The 19,846-nt window shown below is 41.3% G+C and overlaps 1 protein-coding gene across 1 annotated transcript in view; it reads left to right on the top strand.

The window, feature by feature from the left end:
- The window catches only part of LOC309382739 (vomeronasal type-2 receptor 26-like), a gene marked incomplete at both ends in the record, with an annotated part of 30,563 nt that extends 11,624 nt beyond the window's left edge, over positions 1–18,939 (top strand). The window contains one exon of the mRNA XM_081934541.1: positions 18,044–18,939. Within this exon, the coding sequence (XP_081790667.1) occupies positions 18,044–18,939 (896 nt within the window). The remainder of the gene's footprint in view (positions 1–18,043) is intronic.
- Between the last annotated feature and the right edge of the window lie 907 nt (positions 18,940–19,846).

The raw sequence follows: 19,846 nt of genomic DNA, 5'->3' as shown, positions 1-19,846 counted from the left end.
TGGTCAAACTGAAGATCATTCTGAAATAATTTGTCCATGTAATTGTCAAGAATGGACACTGATGGAGGCTTTAGAATATTTGCTTTGTTTTGCTGATTAGAAAAATATACAATTACCTACTACAATTTGAAATGGAAGAAGAAATAGTGAAGGAAACCATGATAACTTGGGAAAAACTTTTTGGGTACAACATAGAATTAGAGAAATAGGAATAGCTCTGGGGGGGAAATGCAAATTGACAATGTCGACAGCCTACAAAGAAAACTGAAATGCAGTCAGGCCCAAGGAACATATTATCATATGTGATGGACATGCATAGGAGCAAAAAAAAATTGGATAAGAATAAAAACTGGCTTGAAGAGATAATTAAATAACCAATAGAATTAAAACCAGAACTGTTTTTATTAGGGATAATTACAGGGAATTATGAGGAAATGCAATATTTAATATTACATGTCATAACTGCAGCTAGAATTAAATACACACAAAATTGGAAAAATAAAAATATACCAGCAGAGGAAAATGTGATAAGAAAAGTGTTAGAGTTCGCTGAGATGAATAGACTTACAAAAGAAATAAAAGATAAAGGAGAATTTGAATACTACTTGGTATGGGACCTAGTTATTTGCGGGATCGCATTCTACCCCATACATCCCTGCGACCAATCCGCTCTCACAGAGAGGGCCTCCTCTGGGTACCATCCGCTAAACAGTGCAGGCGGGCGGTGCCTAGGAGTAGGGCCTTCTCTGTGATGGGCCCAACCCTCTGGAACAACCTCCCCCCCGATATTAGAACCACCTCGGATCTCCGCTCCTTCCGCAAGAAACTCAAGACCCACCTGTTTCGAGTAGCAGGTCTGGCTTAATTACAACCATAATCGTAACTGCATTTAACATCTATTCAAACCTTCCTGGATGGCTTTTTAAATTTTTAAATTTTATATTGGGGTTTTAATGGGTTTTAAAATTGTTCTTAATATTTAATTGGTTTTGGGATTTTATAACAGACCGTGTGTGTGAGTTGTTTATGTTGCATGTCTTATGTCTTATGTCATTTTATTGTTTTGATTACGAATGGTCTGTACACCGCCCCGAGTCCCTACGGGGAGAGGGGGCGGTCTATAAATTAAATAAACTATAACTAAACTATAACTAACTATATGGTTTGAAAGATTAGTGGAAAGTTGTAAAGATTAGGAAAGCATCAAGGGAAGAAAGATTAAAGAATTAGAAAAAAGGTGCAAAGCCTTAGACATGATATAAAATGTAAGATGTACTGTACATAAATTAATACACTAGTAAATTAATATGTATAAAAGAAATATATGTACACATGTATGGATATAAAGGGGGAAATGGTATAACGGATGTATACCGATGCGGAAATGTTGCAAAGATGACAATTGTGTTATAAAACTGTAAAAGAACTGTTCAAAAACAATTAGTTTTTTAAAAAGAAAATTTGCTTTATGTATTAACAATAGGTTTCAATTAAGGATCGATAAAATATTGTATGGGTAATAATAATGCCATTTTATAAAAGGACAACTTAAATACATATTTAGGGAGAGAACTGTTTTAACTCTAGAGCAAACGTTTGTAATAAGTTAATGCATCCATTATATTGATAATGATTTGCTTAATCTCTAAAGTAAAAAAAAAAAACCTATATTGTGAGATAAAGGAGGAGTCTAGTGCAGCCACCACCTAGTATTATTTCATCATCTTGGGCTGAATAAACATATTTTCTTTGACTTCCACTGATTATCTGGTGTATTTTATAAAACAGAGAGTATCGTGCGGTGACAACTTTGATCTTTGCAAGCGTGCAAGCAAAATACCCCAGGATCACGGTGGCAGGGACTGCAACTCCTTCCGCTGCGCTGCAGAGAAGAGCCACGCTTTGCTCCTCAGTGCTAGCCTCAGATCAGCGCGAGCCGCGGTCCCCTTCTTGTTGGCTCAGGAAGGAGGGGAATGGGACCACATTTGTAGGAGGCTCCTCAGCTCCAGCCTCAGATCAGCGCGAGCCGTGGTCCCCTTTTATGGCACACATGGTCCCATTCCCCTCCTTCCTGAGCCAACATGAAGGAGACCGCGGCTCGCACTGATCTGAGGCTGGCCCTGAGGAGCCTCCTGCACACGTGGTCCCATTCTCCTCCTTTCTGTGGCTCTTCTCCGCAGCGCAGCGGAAGGAGTTGCTGTCCCCGCCACCGTGATCCTGGGGTATTTTGCTTGCACACGCAAGAAAGAGATGAAAGAGAAAAGGGGAGATTTTTTTTCTTTTCATGAAGAGAGCGGTGAGGCTCTGCCTCCCCTGCCTCCCCTGACTGCACGTCACTGAAAACAGATCATACCAAACAGTTCTGATGAAGATGTTGAATAGTATTGTGCCTAAAACAGATCCTTGGGGTACACCACTGCATACTTCCATACTGCACCACTTACATACCTCCGTGTGTAAATACCCCTGCACAAAACCCAAGCACATGTTGAGAAATGGCTACGCTTACTGTTTTAGCTATCAAAACTAGCCCAAGACAAGCTTTATTAATCAGAGGAACAATGGAATGTTTCTCTCCAACTGGTGAGCTGTATTGAGAGAGGACAAGGTTAAAGCCAGGAAAATCTACAAATCTGTTTTTGAAAAGCTATTGTGTCATCTATCCCTCTTGCATTGACCACCAAGAGGCACAATATGATGTGTTTCATCCTATAGCAATAGCATTTAGACTTACATACTGCTTCATAGTGCTTTTACAGCCCTCTCTAAGTGGCTTATGAAGTCAGCCTATTGCCCCCAACAATCTGGGTCCTCATTTTACCCACCTCGGAAGGATGGAAGGCTGAGTCAACCTTGAGCCAGTGAGATTTGAATTGCTGAACTGCAGCTAGCAGTCAGATGAAGAAGCTTGCAGTACTGCACTCGAACCACTGCACCACCTCAACTCTATATACCACTCAGGAGAAGTAGGTAGCCAGGTGCTCTTATGGAGGTTCAATCTCTCTACCAGGAATTAGATTCAGATACCTTTGCACCATAGATGGCTACATATATCACTTTAGCTTTGGGAATTATCCAGTTCCTGATACTCAGTGGTGTTGCAGGAGGATGTATAGAAGTAGTTCTCAATTTATGAGTGTAATTGAGTCAGGAATTAGTGGCAATTTGTGCTGGTCATTAAGGGTGTCACCATGCAACAACACCTGATTGTATTACTTTTTTGCAGCAGACTTTATGCAAACATCACAGTTATTAAGTGAATCCATTGACTGCAATAGGTGTTTTGGCAGGAAGCTGGAAGTCAATTCTGTTTCCAAAAATATATATATCTTAAACTGTGATCATGTGACTTCAAGGTGCTACCATCAACCTTAAATGCCATCATCATTGAAATTATGTGACTCTCAGGCTTTGAATCCTGGTAGTAAATAGTCCAGTTACTAAATGATTGGTCGTAAGTAAGGATTACCTGTATAGAATTTGTCAGATTGTAAAATTCCATACACAGAGGCATAATGTGCTGCAACATCTCCACTCCAAGAACCGAAATTGTAGATACTAGTCTTGCACCAACGTTACTAAATGACAGGACCTTTGTAATTCATAAAATGAATGCGTTGGATAACGGCAATATTATTTGACCCTATATGTCTAAACCGCGAAGGTCCATGGTTCAATTCCATGTACAAGCTCCATAGAAGAACATCTGGCTACATACTCCTGATTTTCCTAATAAGGATGAAACCAGCGGTGGGTTTCCATTTTGTTACCACCTTTTCACCCCGCACACACCTGCTTGCTTCACCCACCTACTATTTCCGCTACCAGTTTGGGCAAACTGGTCCGAACCGGCTGAATACAACCTCTGGAGGAAACTCATCATTGTCATCTGATGGTTAACATATATGCAAATGCTACCCACATACACGTTGTAAACATCCCACATACAAACTGGAGAGGGGGAAGTCTTCTGCATGGGGACATCATGTAATGTAGCATCCATCTCTTTCTGCTCTGAGAGTTTATGGAAAGTTTGGACTGCACAAACAATTCAGATAGATCTTGACTCTGTGTATAAAAACATTAACTGTGTGACTATAAAGAAGGATGTAGGGCTTGCAATCAGCCAAAGCTGCACAGGGGCTACCAACTGTAACAACCTCCCCCCAAAAATGGCTCTAGGAACATGTAACATGAATCAACTTCAGCCTATAGACTCTGTGTTCCACTTGAAGGTAAAGTTTGGGAAGTTGGCAAAGTTTCACTCTCAGTTCAGCTCCCCACTTGCACGCCACTCCCAGCTCTGGGCCTCAGTGTCCCAGAAGACACTTTGGAATAACTTTGCACCAACATCTTCAAGCTTCATCCAAATTAATCTCTGTGGCTGTTGCTTCCTAATGTTTATGGGCCTCAATTACAATCCTTGAGGATAAGGAAGGGAAAGCAGCTTGACTTTTGGAAACAAGCAAAGTGGGTAATTATAAGGAGAAGAGGCAAAATGTCTGCCATGTACTGAATTCTGCTAATCAAGGAGAGAAGCAACCCACAACTAAGGAGAAATTTCCTGACAGTTACAACAATTAATCAGTGGAACATCTTGCCTCCAGAAGTTGTGAATGCTCCAACACTGGAAGTTTTTAAGAAGTGATTGGACAACGATTTGTCTGAAGTGGTGTAAGGCTTCCTGCCTAAGCACAGATTGGACTAGAAGATGTTTAAAGTCCCTTCCAACTTCCATTCCATTCCGTTCCGTTCCGTTCCGTTCCGTTCTGTTCTGTTCTGTTCTATTCTATTCTATTAAATTCTATTCTATTCTATTCTATTCGATTCGATTCGATTCTATTCTATTCTAAATGTGAACCAGTTCCCAAGTGTCTGAATTTTGATCTTATGACCATAAAAATGGTCACGATCAAAATGTGGAAAATAGTCAAAAGTCTCTTTTCTCAGTGTCGTAACCTTCTGACAAATGAAGTCAATGGAGAAGTCATAGTCACTTAACAACTGTGTTACTAATTTAACAATTGCAGTGATTCACTGAACAACTGTGACAAGAAAGGTCATAAATGGAGCAAAACTCCCTTAAATGTCTGCAAAGCAACAGAAAATTTGGGCTCAAGTGCCGTCATAAATCAAGGACTCCCTGTAAATAGATACGTAAATAAATACTGCAGTGAGCCTTGATTATTGTTTTTTGAGGTCCTGTGTTTGATTCCACAGGTTCCACCTTCACAAAGAAAAAAACAGCCTTTCTGATCCTGAAGTCAAACATTTGATGAACATAATAAAATAATAATAATTTTCAGGCGTTTTGTTCTGGTTGGGTATGCTATAAGAAATAAGAAGTGGTCAGATGAACAAGGGCAGCCACTTATCAATTAAAAAATACAGCCAAATTCCACCACAAATCAGGGTCAATTATACCTAGACTGAAGCCTGACATTGCACAAAGATGCTAAAAATCTCTCTGGGTGGTGGAATGTATCAAGAGATACATATTTTGAAGAGACATTTAGAAGTTCTCCTTCCTCGGTTCTTTACTTTTCTTCAAAGAGAAAAGAGTACAGAGAAGAGTATCAAAGATGATTAGGGGACTGGAGGCTAAAACATAAAGAACAGCTGCTAGAATTGGGTATGCCTAATTTAATGAAGTAGGGACACGGTGGCTCAGTGGCTAAGAGCTTGTCGATCAGAAGGTCAGCAGTTCAGCAGTTCAAATCCCTAGCGCCGCGTAAAAGAGTGAGCTCCTGTTACTTGTCCCAGCTTCTGCCAACTTAGCAGTTCGAAAGCATGTAAAAATGAAAGTAGACGAATAGAGACCACCTTTGGTGGGAAGGTAACAGTGTTTGGTGTGCCTTTGGCATTGAGTCATGCCAGCCACATGACCACAGAGATGTCTTCGGACAATGCTGGCTCTTCAGCTTTGAAACAGAGATGAGCACCGCCCCCTAGAGCCAGAAATGACTAGTACCCATGTGCAGGAAAACCTTTACCCAGTTTAATGAAAAGAGGGAGTCAACCTATTCTCCAAAGGACCTGAGGGCAGGACTAGAAGAAATGGACAATATCTAAACAAGGAGAGAAGCAACCTAGAACTAAGAAGAAATTTCATGACAGTTGGAATCAGTGGAATAACTTGCCTCCAGAAGTTGTGAAAGTTTCCACCCCATCTCTGACGCCTCCCAATGGGCCGCTGCCTGTTGACTCACTCAGAGTTCAGAGACATGATGGCTCCTTGTTGCCATTACCCCAATCATAGTGATTTATTTGTTGCTTTGGTGCTAAATCTCTAAAGGCGTTTTGGAAAATTTTCAGATTTCTCACAAACACAACCATAATCTGCTTTCAATGTGATGTCACATCAATTGCTGGTCAATGTCTTTGCACTAGAAAACTGTAGGGACATAAATAGCTTTGGAGAAAGAGAGAAGCTGGGAAGGTTTTTAGGGCAAGCAATGGCTGTATCGCCTTCCCTTCTTCAGATGTGAAGCCTTAGCTGGATTTTGCTTGGATTAGGAAATCTCTAGAGCTTCTCTCTTGGCAGAGGGCTTTGCTTGGACACAGGACAGGAGGCTCAATGAGGAATCTGCGTTATGTTGCTACTTACGTTGCTACTTGTGCTGTTTCTGTGGCCTCGGGAAGCTTCTCAGATGCTCAAAGCCAAATGCCTCCTGACTCTGAAGAGGAACCAGGTGGACCCACAGAACCACTACAAGCCAGGAGACTTTCTCGTTGGTGGCATAGTATCTGCAACGCAGGTTAGGCTTCAACCCATAAGCTTCAAGGTATCACCTTCAATGAAATTAAGAGAGTAAGTCCAGCTTCCTCCAATGCTTTAGAGCCATTTCATTTTGCTCTGGTTTCTAAAGTTCCACCCTTCCTTCTTATAATAAATGATTCCCTTGATCAGATAGATTTTTTTCCCTTCATTTCATCCTTGGAGATCCATTTATAGCATTTCACTCATTGCACCTTTTTTGAAATTCTCAAATATAATCATCAGTACAGATTTTTATTATTCTTGACTTTTAAAGAAAAAAAACATCAACTTTTTGTGAAATCCTCTGAGAAGAATGTGTGAGTGGATGGAGAAAAGACAAATGGATATCCAATGTCTTCTTAAAAACATCAAGTGTTGGAGCATTCACAATTTCTGGAGGCAAGTGGTTCGATTAATTAATTGTTCTAACTGTCAGGAAATTTCTCCTCAGTTCTAAGTTGCTTCTCTCCTTCATTACTTTCCACCCATTGCTTCTTGTCCTACCCTCAGGTGCCTTGGAGAATAACTTGACTCCCTCTTCTTTGTGGCAACCCCTGAGATATTGGGACACTGCTATCATGTCTCCCCTAGTCCTTCTTTCTCTTAAGCTAAACATACCCAGTTCCTGCAATCGTTCTTCATATGTTTTAGCCTCCAGTCCCCTAATCATCTTTGTTGCTCTTCTCTGCACTCTTTCTAGAGTCTCCACATCTTTTTTACAATGTGGCGATCAAAACTGATTGCAGTATTCCAAGTGTGGCCTTACCAAGGCATTATAAAGTGGTATTAACACTTCACGTGATCTTGATTCTATCCCTCTGTTGATGCAGCCTAGAACTGTGTGGGCTTTTTTGGCAGCTGCTGCACACGTCTGGCTCATATTTAAATGGTTGTCCACTAAGACTCCAAGATCCCTCTCACAGTTACTACTGTTGAGCAAGGTACCACCTATACTGTACCTGTGCATTCCGTTTTTCTTGCCTAAATGTAGAACCTTACTCTTTTTAACCATTGAATTTCATTTTGTTAGATAGCGCCCAATTCTTCTTTTCCACCACTCTCTTCCCACACAAAAGGGTCAACATGAGTAGAACAATGGTTGCAAGAACTGGGTATGTCTAGTTTAATGAAAAGAAGGACAAGGGGAGACATGATAGCAGTGTTCCAATATCTCAGGGGTTGCCACAAAGAAGAGGGAGTCAAACTATTCTCCAGAGCACCTGAGGGCAGAACAAGAAGCAATGGGTGGAAACTAATCAAGGAGAGAAGCAACTTAGAACTGAGGAGAAACTTCCTGACAGTTAGAACAATTAATCAGTGGAACAGCTTGCCTCCAGAAGTTGTGAATGCCCCAACACTGGAAGTCTTAGTTAGATCCTTCTAACTATTAATAATTGCAAAACATAAAGTCTGCCAGAAGCTGGTATTGTGCTTTTGACCTTGAACTAATAGTATTTATTAAACTAATTCATTGTTTCTGCTCATTTGTTGTTATTTAATATTTTTAGGAATGTAGTAGTCCATTCAGAGGAAGACATGAGCATAGGTACATTAGAGTATTTCTGTAAAAATAGATTAAATAAAATGTTGTTTTCATTGATTATGGTCTAATACATTTACATTTCTAGGATGACAATGACACAATACTGGAAAGTGCTGTCCTTTCTTTTAGCCACCCAGGAGATCAATAGGCAACCCGATCTCTTAGCAAACATCACCCTGGGTTACAATATCTATGAAAATTATTTCCAACCACGAATGACTTCAGAGGCTTTGCTGGACCTGCTTTCAGAAGGGGAGGGCAACGTTCCCAATTATAGCTGTGGAAGGCAGAGAAACACAGTAGCCGTCCTTGAAAGGGCAGAGGCTGGTCTCTCCATCCAGATGTCAACCACATTGGGCACCTACAAAATCCCACAGGTATATTTTTTGGGGGGTTTTTGTGTAAGCATTTTTATTGAGTTACGAAGTATTACAAAATACAAAAGTAAATAGAAGAGCAATGAGGGAGGGAGGAGGGGAAAGGGGGAAGAGAAGTGAGAAATAGAATAACAGAGTTGGAAGAGACCTTGGAGGTCTTCTAGTCCAACCCCCTGCCTAGGCAGGAAACCCTACACCACCTCAGACAAATGGTTATCCAATATCTTCTTAAAAACTTCCAGTTGGAGCATTCACAAGATGGCTTCCCGGGCTGACAAATCATCTCGCTGTCATATCAGTAGTCAGGGATGGTGGTTGAAGGGTGTTCTGATCTAGGGCTCCTGAGAAAGCATAAATCACAATCTTAGTCCCCCAAACCCTCTTTTAGTTAAACGGCTGTGAATTATGGTCATATACAGCCCATAATGTTTCACAAACAGTCTGTAAGTGGTCCAACAAATGTCTGCTCAAGTTGCCAAAGTCTTTCAAGGTAATGCTGATAAGCACCCACCTTCATCTCCCTTGAAACACTGCCAGAGACCTAATTGCCCACTAGTTTTACAAGGCCAAACGTAGCACAGAGTCAAACAGGACTTCTTAGAACTTGAACACACTAGATGAACTAATTGCTTCCTGCAAAGGCTCACGTCCGTTTGCTCCTCTTTTATGTCTTATGGGAGAGGCCAATCATCTCCAAGTCTTACTCCTGAGTCACCTTTTTGTCTTAACTGTTCTTGCCTTTTGGCAGCTCTGCACATGTGCACACTGGGAACAGGCTCACACTCTTCTTCTGCTTCGCTGATGTCAGACTCCGGAGGCTCTGGAGGCTCCGGAGGGAGCACGTAACTACCAGATGGCCTGGCCCCCTCTCTGCCTTTGATGCAGAGCTCTCATCCGAGCCTTCCCCAGACTCCAAGACTGACCCATGTCCCTCCCCAACCTTCTCACTATCCGACTCTGCTGCCAGCTCCGCAGGCCGCCACTGGACCACAACAAAGGGTTAAAGCAAGATTGTTCTATTCTATTCTCTAACCCAAACATGCCTTCAACTGGAGACAACCTCCAGTCACTCCAATCCAGGTGCAGGGCAATTGTCCTTGACTCCCAGAGAAAGGAATGTTGTTCTGCCTAAGCTTCCAACGCTCCGTGCAATCCACCCTCCCATTTTCCCAGGCACCAAATGTGGCAGCTCCAAAGCGCCAAAGAAAAAAATGACTCCCAAGGCTGACAATCTTTGTAAATACTCTTTAATATCTCTCCAAAGAGGGACATAGTTATTTTGAAACATTTTTTATGTTTGTATTTGTCAACATAACCTCTAAGTATTTCACCCTTTTCAGCTGAAAGCATAATTCGGAAAATGTTGGATTGTGCAAAGATGGATAGATCGACATTGAAAATAAAAGATAAAGGAGATACAGAGTTCTACTCAACATGGGATAGGTTTTATCAATGATTAGATATAAGAGGTAGAGGTTAGATGAAGAAAGATTATTGTTATGTGCACATAAAAGATAAATATTGTCTATGGCTATAAGTATGCTAGTATAATGAACATGATCAGAAATAAGCTAATATAACTATTAATATTGCTATAATTACTGTTATTGTTATTGTTATTATTATTATTATTATTATTATTATTATTATTATTATTATTATTATTATTATTATTATTATTATTATTATTATTATTATTTTGTTCATCTTTGGTGAGATTCACAGCCTTTGGGGCTGGTTGGTAGCTCAACAGCTCGAGTCCTAACCAAGGACCTAGGAACTGTTAAGGTAACGTTGGAGGATATAAGTTGTTCCAAGTAGGGTGGTTTTTTGTAGAGTCAGAATGTTCAAGTCAGGTAAATTTAGAATTTTCAAATAGTGGGGTAGCCCTTTAGGCAATTACAATTGGGACAACACATGATTTCTTTTTCCACAGTCTCTCGACTTCAATTTGCAAGTCCCGGTATTTTGTGATTTTTTATTGCTGTTTATCTTCAATTCGTGCATCACCAGGTATTGCAATGTCAATGAACGACACTTTTTTCTGCTCAATTATTGTTATGTCAGGTGCGTTGTAGGCCAAGTGCCTGTCAGTCTGGATACTGAAGTCCCACAAGATCTTGACTTTCTCATTCTCTAAAACCTTCTCAACCTGATGGCTGAGGTTAATTCCTTGACTTTATTATTATTATTATTATTATTATTATTGTTGTTGTTGTTGTTGTTGTTGTTGTTGTTGTTATTATTATTATTATTATTATTATTATTATTATTATTATTATTATTATTATTATTATACAATTGTATCACAGCGGCCAGTTGTCTCACCAGATTTGGCATTGATTACTAGTCGGGCCCCACCCAGGAGCCTAGGACGTCGTAACATATTTTCATAATATACATGCAGATCCAAGCAGTATTGCAGATATTGTAATAATTCCACCGTTGGGGCTTAATTTTGGGTTTTATGGGCCTTAGAACTAAAGCATCACCTTTTTTTTCTCTTCAGATCAGTTACAGTTTTCATTCCCAGTTTCTGAATGATAAAACTCAATTTCCTTTCTACTATGCGCTGCTCCCTGCTGAAGAAGCCCATTACCCAGGAATGGTCCAGCTTCTCCTCCATTTTAGGTGGACCTTGGTTGGTCTCCTCGCTCCAGACATTGAGTATGGACAAAGGTTCATAAGAACATTGACTCCCATGCTGATAAGGAATGGCATTTGTCCAGTTTTATCAGATACATTTTCCGTAATTAATCGGAAAATCCTCATAGACTTGGATCTACATCTGAAATGGAGAAAAGCGAATGTGTTTATTTATGGTGTAGATGCCAATACATTCAATAGAGGGATTGGTTTGCTGAATTATGTATTTAAATATCATTCTCAGCCTCTTAGAGGAAAAGTTCTGATCACAACAATGTGCTGGGATTTCATTACTACTTTGTCAGACAATACATTTTTCCAACAACACATCCACAGCATTTTTTCCTTTCTTATGGAGGGAAATAAAACTATAAAATATAATGTGAAAGGTTGGGAGGACATTTATGCTTTCATGAGACACTTCATGTGGAACTCCTTCCTGTGTTACAACCCCAAGGATGGCTTTTCAGTGAAAATCTGGAGACGGTGCAAGGAGAGATCAGAACCGGACACCCCGAGTGAAGAGGAGGTGATTCAGATTCTGGCTTTGGACAGCTATTTCATTTACAACACAATCTGGGCTGCGGCAAGGAGCTTAAACTCAGCTTATTTATCCAGATCCAGAAGGACGGCGGTCAAAGGTGATAAAAAAATGAAAACTCCAACGCTGAAGGCATGGCAGGTATTTCTTTGTATTGCACATATCTTTTTTTATTTTAAATAAGTTTTTATTAAATACACATTAAAAACATCGGACATAGAGCGCTCTTCCTGGCTTTGTCATTTCTATGCATATTTTGACATAACCACAAATACAATTCATTCTTTTCATACACTGCTACTTTGATCTTGCAAACATATCCCTTGTCCTCATTTGTCTAAATATAGTCTGATTTCAGTTCTACTAATCTTCATTATTTTCTGTTTCGACTCCTTTTCCTCATTTCCAACCATTGGTACATTTTGTTCTAACTTTCGTAATATTCTGACTCACCCTTATTTTTAAGTTCTAGTGTCAGCCTGTCCATTTCTGCACAGGCCAACATTTTCTTTATTAATTCTTCTTCAGTGGGGATATCACTGTTTTTCCAATTTTGCTCCAAAAAACAGTTGTAACATGCAGCATCTCTTATTGCAGTGGACAATCAATTTTACAACTGTAACATCTGTGCAACTATTCTGACAATAGTAATCGTTTATTCTGGGTACAAAAATTAAAATGAATTCAAATTTTCCATTGTTCTACTGTCAGGGTTCCAAGTAACACACCCCTAACGAAAGAAGACTCCGAGGCTTGAGTTTCTTCAAAGTTCCATTTTATTACAGATATCATAATGGCACATCTGAGAAAACCCAAATCTGAAAGCTTCCAGGTTTTCCCCACCCAATTGAAAGTTCAAGACCCTGCCTAGAACCCACATGTCCATCACATGGTCCAATCAGGCCCCGTCCCAACTGGAGATGCCTCCCAGTCACACCACTCCAGGTGCAGGGCAAGTTGTCCTTGACTCTCTGAGAAAGGAATGTTATTTAGATTATATATCTCCCATACTCCACATACTTCCCCCTCCCATTTTCCTACAGCATTAAATGGGGCAGGCCTGAAGGCAAAAGATGGCTTCCAGGCCTGATATCTACCTTTTGTATTCCTTTCACCCTGCTCATTTCTTTTACAATATATGTCAAGCTTTGAAGTGTATTCAGGCTGCTTTCACTTTTACTGCTTCTCAGCTTGCCAACGAACTATGGGGGAAGGGGAGAGGGAGTTGCAATGTGGATTGTAAATACCAAGCAGTCCAGTGGTGCCTTTTGTCATAAAAACAGGTATGGAGCGCAGGGTGGGCCAAAAAAGCCACTGTACCAGTTTGCTCTCAGCTGCTCCGAACCGGGCCGAACTGGCAGCAACCCACCTCTGAAGCAGTCACATCACATGAGCAGGTGTTTGCCAGACGTTCAAGACATCTTAGCATAACAATATTGTGACACTGAATTGGACAATATGACCCGCACTAATAGGAGAGAGGAAGGATTCTATACTTTAATTATATTGAATTGGCAGGGAATTAGCCAGAGCTGGTTTTGCTTTCATTCTGTGCCTAAATCATGTACTCAATAAAGTTCTTCATTAAGGGATCAGATCATCTCAACATTGCTTGCTTGGTTGGGTTCGTCAGTTGGAACTTTGACAATATATTCTTTTCTAAACAGCTTCTTGGTAAATATATTGTTTCACCCCTAACTTGTTATTGTTTGGCTCTGTTCTCTACCAGCAGGAGCACTACAATGTCTAAGAAAATTTGCTGTGCATATTAGGTAGTCTAACAGTGGTGTGGTGGCCTAGAGGTAGAGCTCTTGCCTCACAATCAGGGGGCTAGGAGTTTGATCCTAGGTAATGGCAGACATTTCTCTCTTTGAACACAATTAGTTATTGTCTGCTATGAACTCCACATAGGTGTCAGAAAGAGCATCTGGCCAGTAAACACTTGAACTCCATTCAGTTGATCTGACTCCACCCTGATGCAAGGCATTACAGGATCTTTAAAAGGAAAAAGAAACCTAGGTAGTCTGACACCTCTGACCTCCTCCCTCCCTCTACTCAAGGACAGCCTTTGCCCAGAGTGAGGTTCCTTCCTTGCCCGAGAATCCCTTTGATTCTCTTCCGTAACATTTCAGTGGGGCCGTAGATATCAATGGAACCCAGGAAGCAGCAGCTTCTGGACCAATGACTTTGGGCTGAGAAACCAAGGCCCTTGAAATCAGGTCAGAAGTTCAAGGGCTGAAGCAAGAATGGAGAATGCCCCATAAAATATTCTATAGACATTACATAAAATTGCAAGGAGATATTAACTGGTAAGAGATCATCTTTCATAAGATTTGGTATAAGGATTGATATAAACGTAGACAATGTGCTGTGATCCACCTATCTCCTCAATGCAAAGTTTCTTCAGCATGGCCTGTAAAACAGGGGTGGGTTCCTGCCAGCATTACTGCTGGTTCGGTGCTCCGTGCACATGCACAGTTGCCCATAAATAGGTCTACACATGCTCAGAACATTTAGAAATGAAAATAAACATGCCGCACTGACCAGGGAACCGGTTCAGAGGCGTGGCAGGCCTGAGTCACTGCCGGTTCTGGAGACTCAGGCTGGCAAACCGTTACTGGTTTGGCCAAACCACTCCAAACTGGTAGGAACCCACCTTTGCTCGAAAATAGAGCAAAGGTACCCACAGTAAAAGGGACCTGGTGGCTCGGTGGCTAAGTTGCTGAGCTTGTCAATCAGAAAGGTCAGAAGTTCAGCGGTTTGAATCCCTAGCACCACCTAACGGAGCGAGCTCCCATTACTTGTCCCAGCATCTGCCAACCTAAAAGTTCAAAAGCACGTAAACTGCAAGTAGAAAAATAGGAACCCCCTTTGGTGGGAAGGTAGCAGCATTCTGTGTGCCTTCGGTGTTTAGTCATGCCGGCCACATGACCACAGAGATGTCTTCGGACCCTGCTGGCTCTTCATCTTTGAAACGGAGATGAGCACCACCACCCCAGAGTCAGAAACAACTAGCACATATGTGCAAGAGGAACCTTTACCTTTCCCCACAGTAATCTTCAAGACTTTTCTCTTAGCGATCAGCCCATTGGCCTATACAGCAATTGTTATTTATGTAAATCTGTTCACCAACTTTGTTGGGAGAAGTCATTCTTGGTCCTTCAAAGATTTTTATTCTATGTATCTTAGTACAGTTCCTTCATTCCAGCTCAAACAGATGCGTTTTCCCTAAATCTTTGGATGTCCTATGTAACACTTCTCGTTTTCTCTTACATTCCAGTTACATTCCTTTCTTCAAAACTCTCAGTTCTATAATAATTGCATTGATGGTGTCTATTTGAATGAGAATGGAGAACTGGTAGCAGATCTGGCCATTATGAACTGGGTGATTTTCACCAATATGACAATTTTCAAACTGCCATGTGGGAGTCTACAAAGACCAAGGTCTTTGGATATGAAGTTAATGATCCGACAGGAATCTATTGCAATGATGGAAGTGCACAACAAGGTGGGAAGACAGATTTTATGCTGCTCTTCTTATGAAAAGAATTGTTATGCTGGCTCTGGGGGGGGGGGTTGGGATGTGATCTCCATTCTCCAAGAGAGGTAGTATCTTGTTTGGTTAAATGTTGACTTGTCTATGAGAAATACAGTATATCACTAAAGGTTCCAGTTAACTGTTTATCAGTCTTGCAAGTGAGTTAGAATTAAATAATCAGACAATATGATTGATTATTTTGCCAAAACAAAGCATCAATTCAACTGTCCTTGAGAATGTGCATGGAGAATTCATGGAGAATGGGAAAAAATTAGAAAAGAAAATAAACAGGGAAATAACAAGCAGCTGGATCAGTTTGATGAGTTCCATAGATTTTTCTTTTTATTTTTATTTATTTTATTTATTTATTTCTTAGATTTTTAGACCGCCCCTCTCCCAAAAAGGGACTCGGGGCGGTGTACAGTCAATACAATAAAACCAGTCATAATAATTAAATACATTTAAGCTACATTTAAAATACATTTGGAGGGGGAGATAGGCTGTACTAAGAAATAAATACCTAAAAACATCACAATTAAAACCCCAAACCCTAAAATAAAATAAATCCCTGGGAGGTAAAACTAAGAAAGTGCCAGGCTTTTTAGGCTTCCAATTTAGCAAAGATCCCCAAACATTTCATCTTTTGCCTCATTTTGGAAATACAGTACCTCATTTTCTGAATGCCATTAATCTCCCCCTCTCTGCACAGCCTCTGCCTCGCTCCAGATGTGTGGAGAGTTGTCAACCAGGATTCATGAAGGTGGCTCAGGAAGGGGAGCCCATCTGCTGCTACAATTGTCATCCTTGTGCAGCAGGAACCATCTCCACTACGGAAGGTGGGTGACTGCAGAAGAAAGGAGCAAATGCTTGGGAGAACCATGTATTCTGATGTTTTCCATGAAAGTATATTTTGAAATGTGGGCTTTCTTTACATAAAATACCTTTATAAATTATACATTTAAAGGTAAAGTTCCCCTCGCACATATGTGCTAGTCATTCCCGATTCTAGGGGATGGTGCTCATCTCCATTTCAAAGCTGAAGAGCCAGCGCTGTCCGAAGACGTCTCCATGGTCATGTGGCCGGCATGATTAAATGCCGAAGGCACACGGAACACTGTTACCTTCCCATCAAAGGTGGTTCCTATTTTTCTATTTGCATTTTTATGTGCTTTTGAACTGCTAGGTTGGCAGAAGCTGGGACAAGTAACGGGAGCTCACTCCATTATGCGGTGCTAGGGATTCAAACCACCGAACTGCCGACCTTTCTGATCAATAAGCTCAGCATCTTAGCCACTGAGCCACTGCAACCCAGTAAATTATACATTTACTTAACAGCAAATCATATGGAATGTTAAAAGGTAAATGGGACTCAATGGCACAGTGATTAAAGACAGTGAGCTTGTCAGCTGAAAGGTGACACTTTTCCACATCTGCAAAGCACAAGAGGAAGGAGGGGGACACAAGTCTAATTTATGGATGTTACTGCTTGTTTTGCAATATCCCATTGTGTTTTATGCATATGTGAAAGTGATCAACACTTCAAACCAGTAAAGTAAACACTTTAAGTTAAATATACAGTATGAGGAGAGGAGAGGAGAATCATCACTTAGATTTTTTCCTCTCTCTCATTCTCTCCCTCCATTTTTCCCATCTTTATCTTTCTCTTTCTCTCTCTCTCTCTCTCTCTCTCTCTCTCTCTCTCTCTCTCTCTCTTACTCACACACACACACACACACACACACACACACAACTCTATCTCGCATGCACGCATTCGCGCAGAAGCAGGATACCCTCCTGGGCCGGGATCATGGCGGTGGGGGGCAGCGACTCCTCCTCCCGCTGCCACCACTGCGCAGGAGAGCCAGAGCTCTTCCTTCCCTCCATTTGGCAATGGCAGCTGTGCTCCTCCCCATTTCTCTCCTTTCTGAGCTGACACGAAATGAACTGTGGCTGGTGCTGAGCTGCTCACGAATGACACTGAATTGCAAAAGGCAGCCAGTCACGGGCAGTGCAGAGAAAATGCTTGGGGCGCTTCGGCCACGTGGCTCTGCAGAGATGCTCACACCTTCTCAGGATGGAGAGCAGGTCCTGTGACCAGGTCATCAGGGAGCCACAGAAGAGGGGTCAAAGAGCCACATGCAGTTCTAGGGCTGCAGGTTGCCATCACCTGGTTTATACAAAATAGAGAAATGCATTTTATGTCCTCACTCCCTAGCCAATTCTTCCTAAAGGGCTCCTCCATCTAATATTTCTTGCTTCTGGGGAAAGGTAGCATTTTTACACATCTGCTGTCAGAATTATTTTACTCCACTGAAGGAAAGGTTTTCTTTCTATCTATGAAGCACTGACAACGGATTGACTTCAAGTTTCAACAGACTCAGCAGTGTAAAACTAAAGTTGTGGCCCTTCCATCTTCCTTGGGTTCTTCCTCCCTCCCTCCCTCCCACACACTCAACAGGTTCACTGAAAATGTAATATTAAAAAAAAAGCAATATTAAGAACTGTTAGCTGTAGAAAAATGAAGAAACACACTGGTGTCATTCATATATAATCATCCTCAACAACAATAATTTCACCCATGCAATGCATTTGATCAAAGACAAGCTATATGGTAGATTCTACTCTTCCTCTTTTTCAGATACAGAAAAATGTACCAAATGTCCAGAAGATCAACATCCAAACAGCAATCGGGATCACTGTATTCCCAAGGTTATAAACTACCTATCTTATAAAGGAAATGTGGGGATCACCCTGACTTCCATTGCCTTGTTCCTTTCTTTAACTACAAGCTTTGTCTTGTGGATCTTCATTAAATTCCTGGAAACACCAATTGTCAAAGCCAACAACCGGGACCTCTCCTACATCCTCTTGGTTTCCCTCTTGCTTTCTATCTTGACCACATTCCTCTTCATTGGCCAGCCAAGGAGAGTGACCTGCCTTCTCCGACAAACAGCCTTCAGTATCATTTTCTCAATAGCCATTTCTTCGATCTTGGCCAAAACAATCACAGTGGTTTTTGCTTTCTTAGCTACAAAACCAGGGAATAAGATGCAGAGATGGCTGGGGAAGCGCTTTGCCAACTCTATCATCCTTTTTTGCTCTGCGGTCCAAGTTGTCATCTGCACCATCTGGTTGAGCATCTTTCCTCCTTTTCCTGACACTGACATGCACTCCCAACCTAGAGAGATCATCATGCAGTGCAATGAAGGCAGTGTCACCATGTTCTACTCTGCCCTTGGCTACATGGGCTTTCTGGCCATTGTCTGCTTCACAGTAGCTTTCCTGGCCAGGAATCTACCTGGGGCTTTCAATGAAGCCAAGCTGATCACCTTCAGCATGCTGGTTTTTTGTAGTGTTTGGGTGTCCTTCGTGCCCGCCTACCTGAGCACCAAGGGGAAGTATATGGTGGCTGTGCAGGTCTTCTCCATCTTGGCTTCCAGTGCTGGCCTGTTGGCCTGCATCTTCATCCCCAAGTGCTATATCATTATTCTCAGACCAGATCTAAATACAAAAGAACATGTGATGTTGAAATGAAATATAAAATGAATTTTAGATATCTGTTTTTTACAGAATAGCATTTAGCAATTCTGAAGTACAATAGGAGCTGACTCTGCCCACTGTCGGGAGTTCGATCCTGATAGCCTCAAGGTTGACTCAGCCTTCCAGCCTTCCAAGGTCAGTAAAATGAGGACCCAGATTGATGGGGGCAATAGGATGACTCTGTAAACCATTTAGAGAGAGTTATAAAGCCCGGTGAAGCAGAATCATAAGTATATAAGTATATAAGGCCTGCAGCCATATTCCTTTTGGATCTTTGGCCTGCCACACTTTCTATTATTCTACTATGCTGTTTCTATTGTGGCGAAATGGGAGGGGGAATGGTATGGAGTTGAATGCTATGTAGCCAAAATAAAATTCCTTTGTAGAATGTCAAGGTCATTCTTTGTCTCTACACCTCTGCACCTGACTGGAACTGGATGAGTGGGACTGCCAGCATGGCAGTGGAAAATTGGATCATGTGATGGGCTTGTGGGTGAGGGTGCAAGATATTGAACTTTCAACTGGGTGGGGAAAACCGGGAAGCCTTCAGATTTGGGGTTTCTCAGATGTGCCAACATGGCTCTCTTAATAAATTGGAACTTTGAGCAATACTTTGCCTTGGACTCTGATTTAATTTTGGATGCTATTTGGAACCATGACATTGCTATTGCTTCCAAGGTCAATAAAATGAGGACCCAGATTGATGGGGGTCAATATGTTGAGTCTGTAAACCACTTTGAGAGGGCTATAAAGCATTGTACAGCAGTGTACAAGTTTAAGCGCTATTGCTTTTGTCAATTTCACCAGCCATTCTTCTATGGTAGGTGCTGCCCAATCTTTCCATCTTTGCACATAGAGTGACCTTGCCAAGATAATCATAGAATGAAATAATCTTCCATGG

Source organism: Natrix helvetica, assembly GCF_964273705.1.
Source record: "Natrix helvetica genome assembly, chromosome: 1".
Taxonomy (NCBI): domain Eukaryota; kingdom Metazoa; phylum Chordata; class Lepidosauria; order Squamata; family Natricidae; genus Natrix; species Natrix helvetica.
The sequence above is the reverse complement of the archived record's forward strand: the minus strand, read 5'-3'. Positions and strand labels throughout refer to the sequence as shown.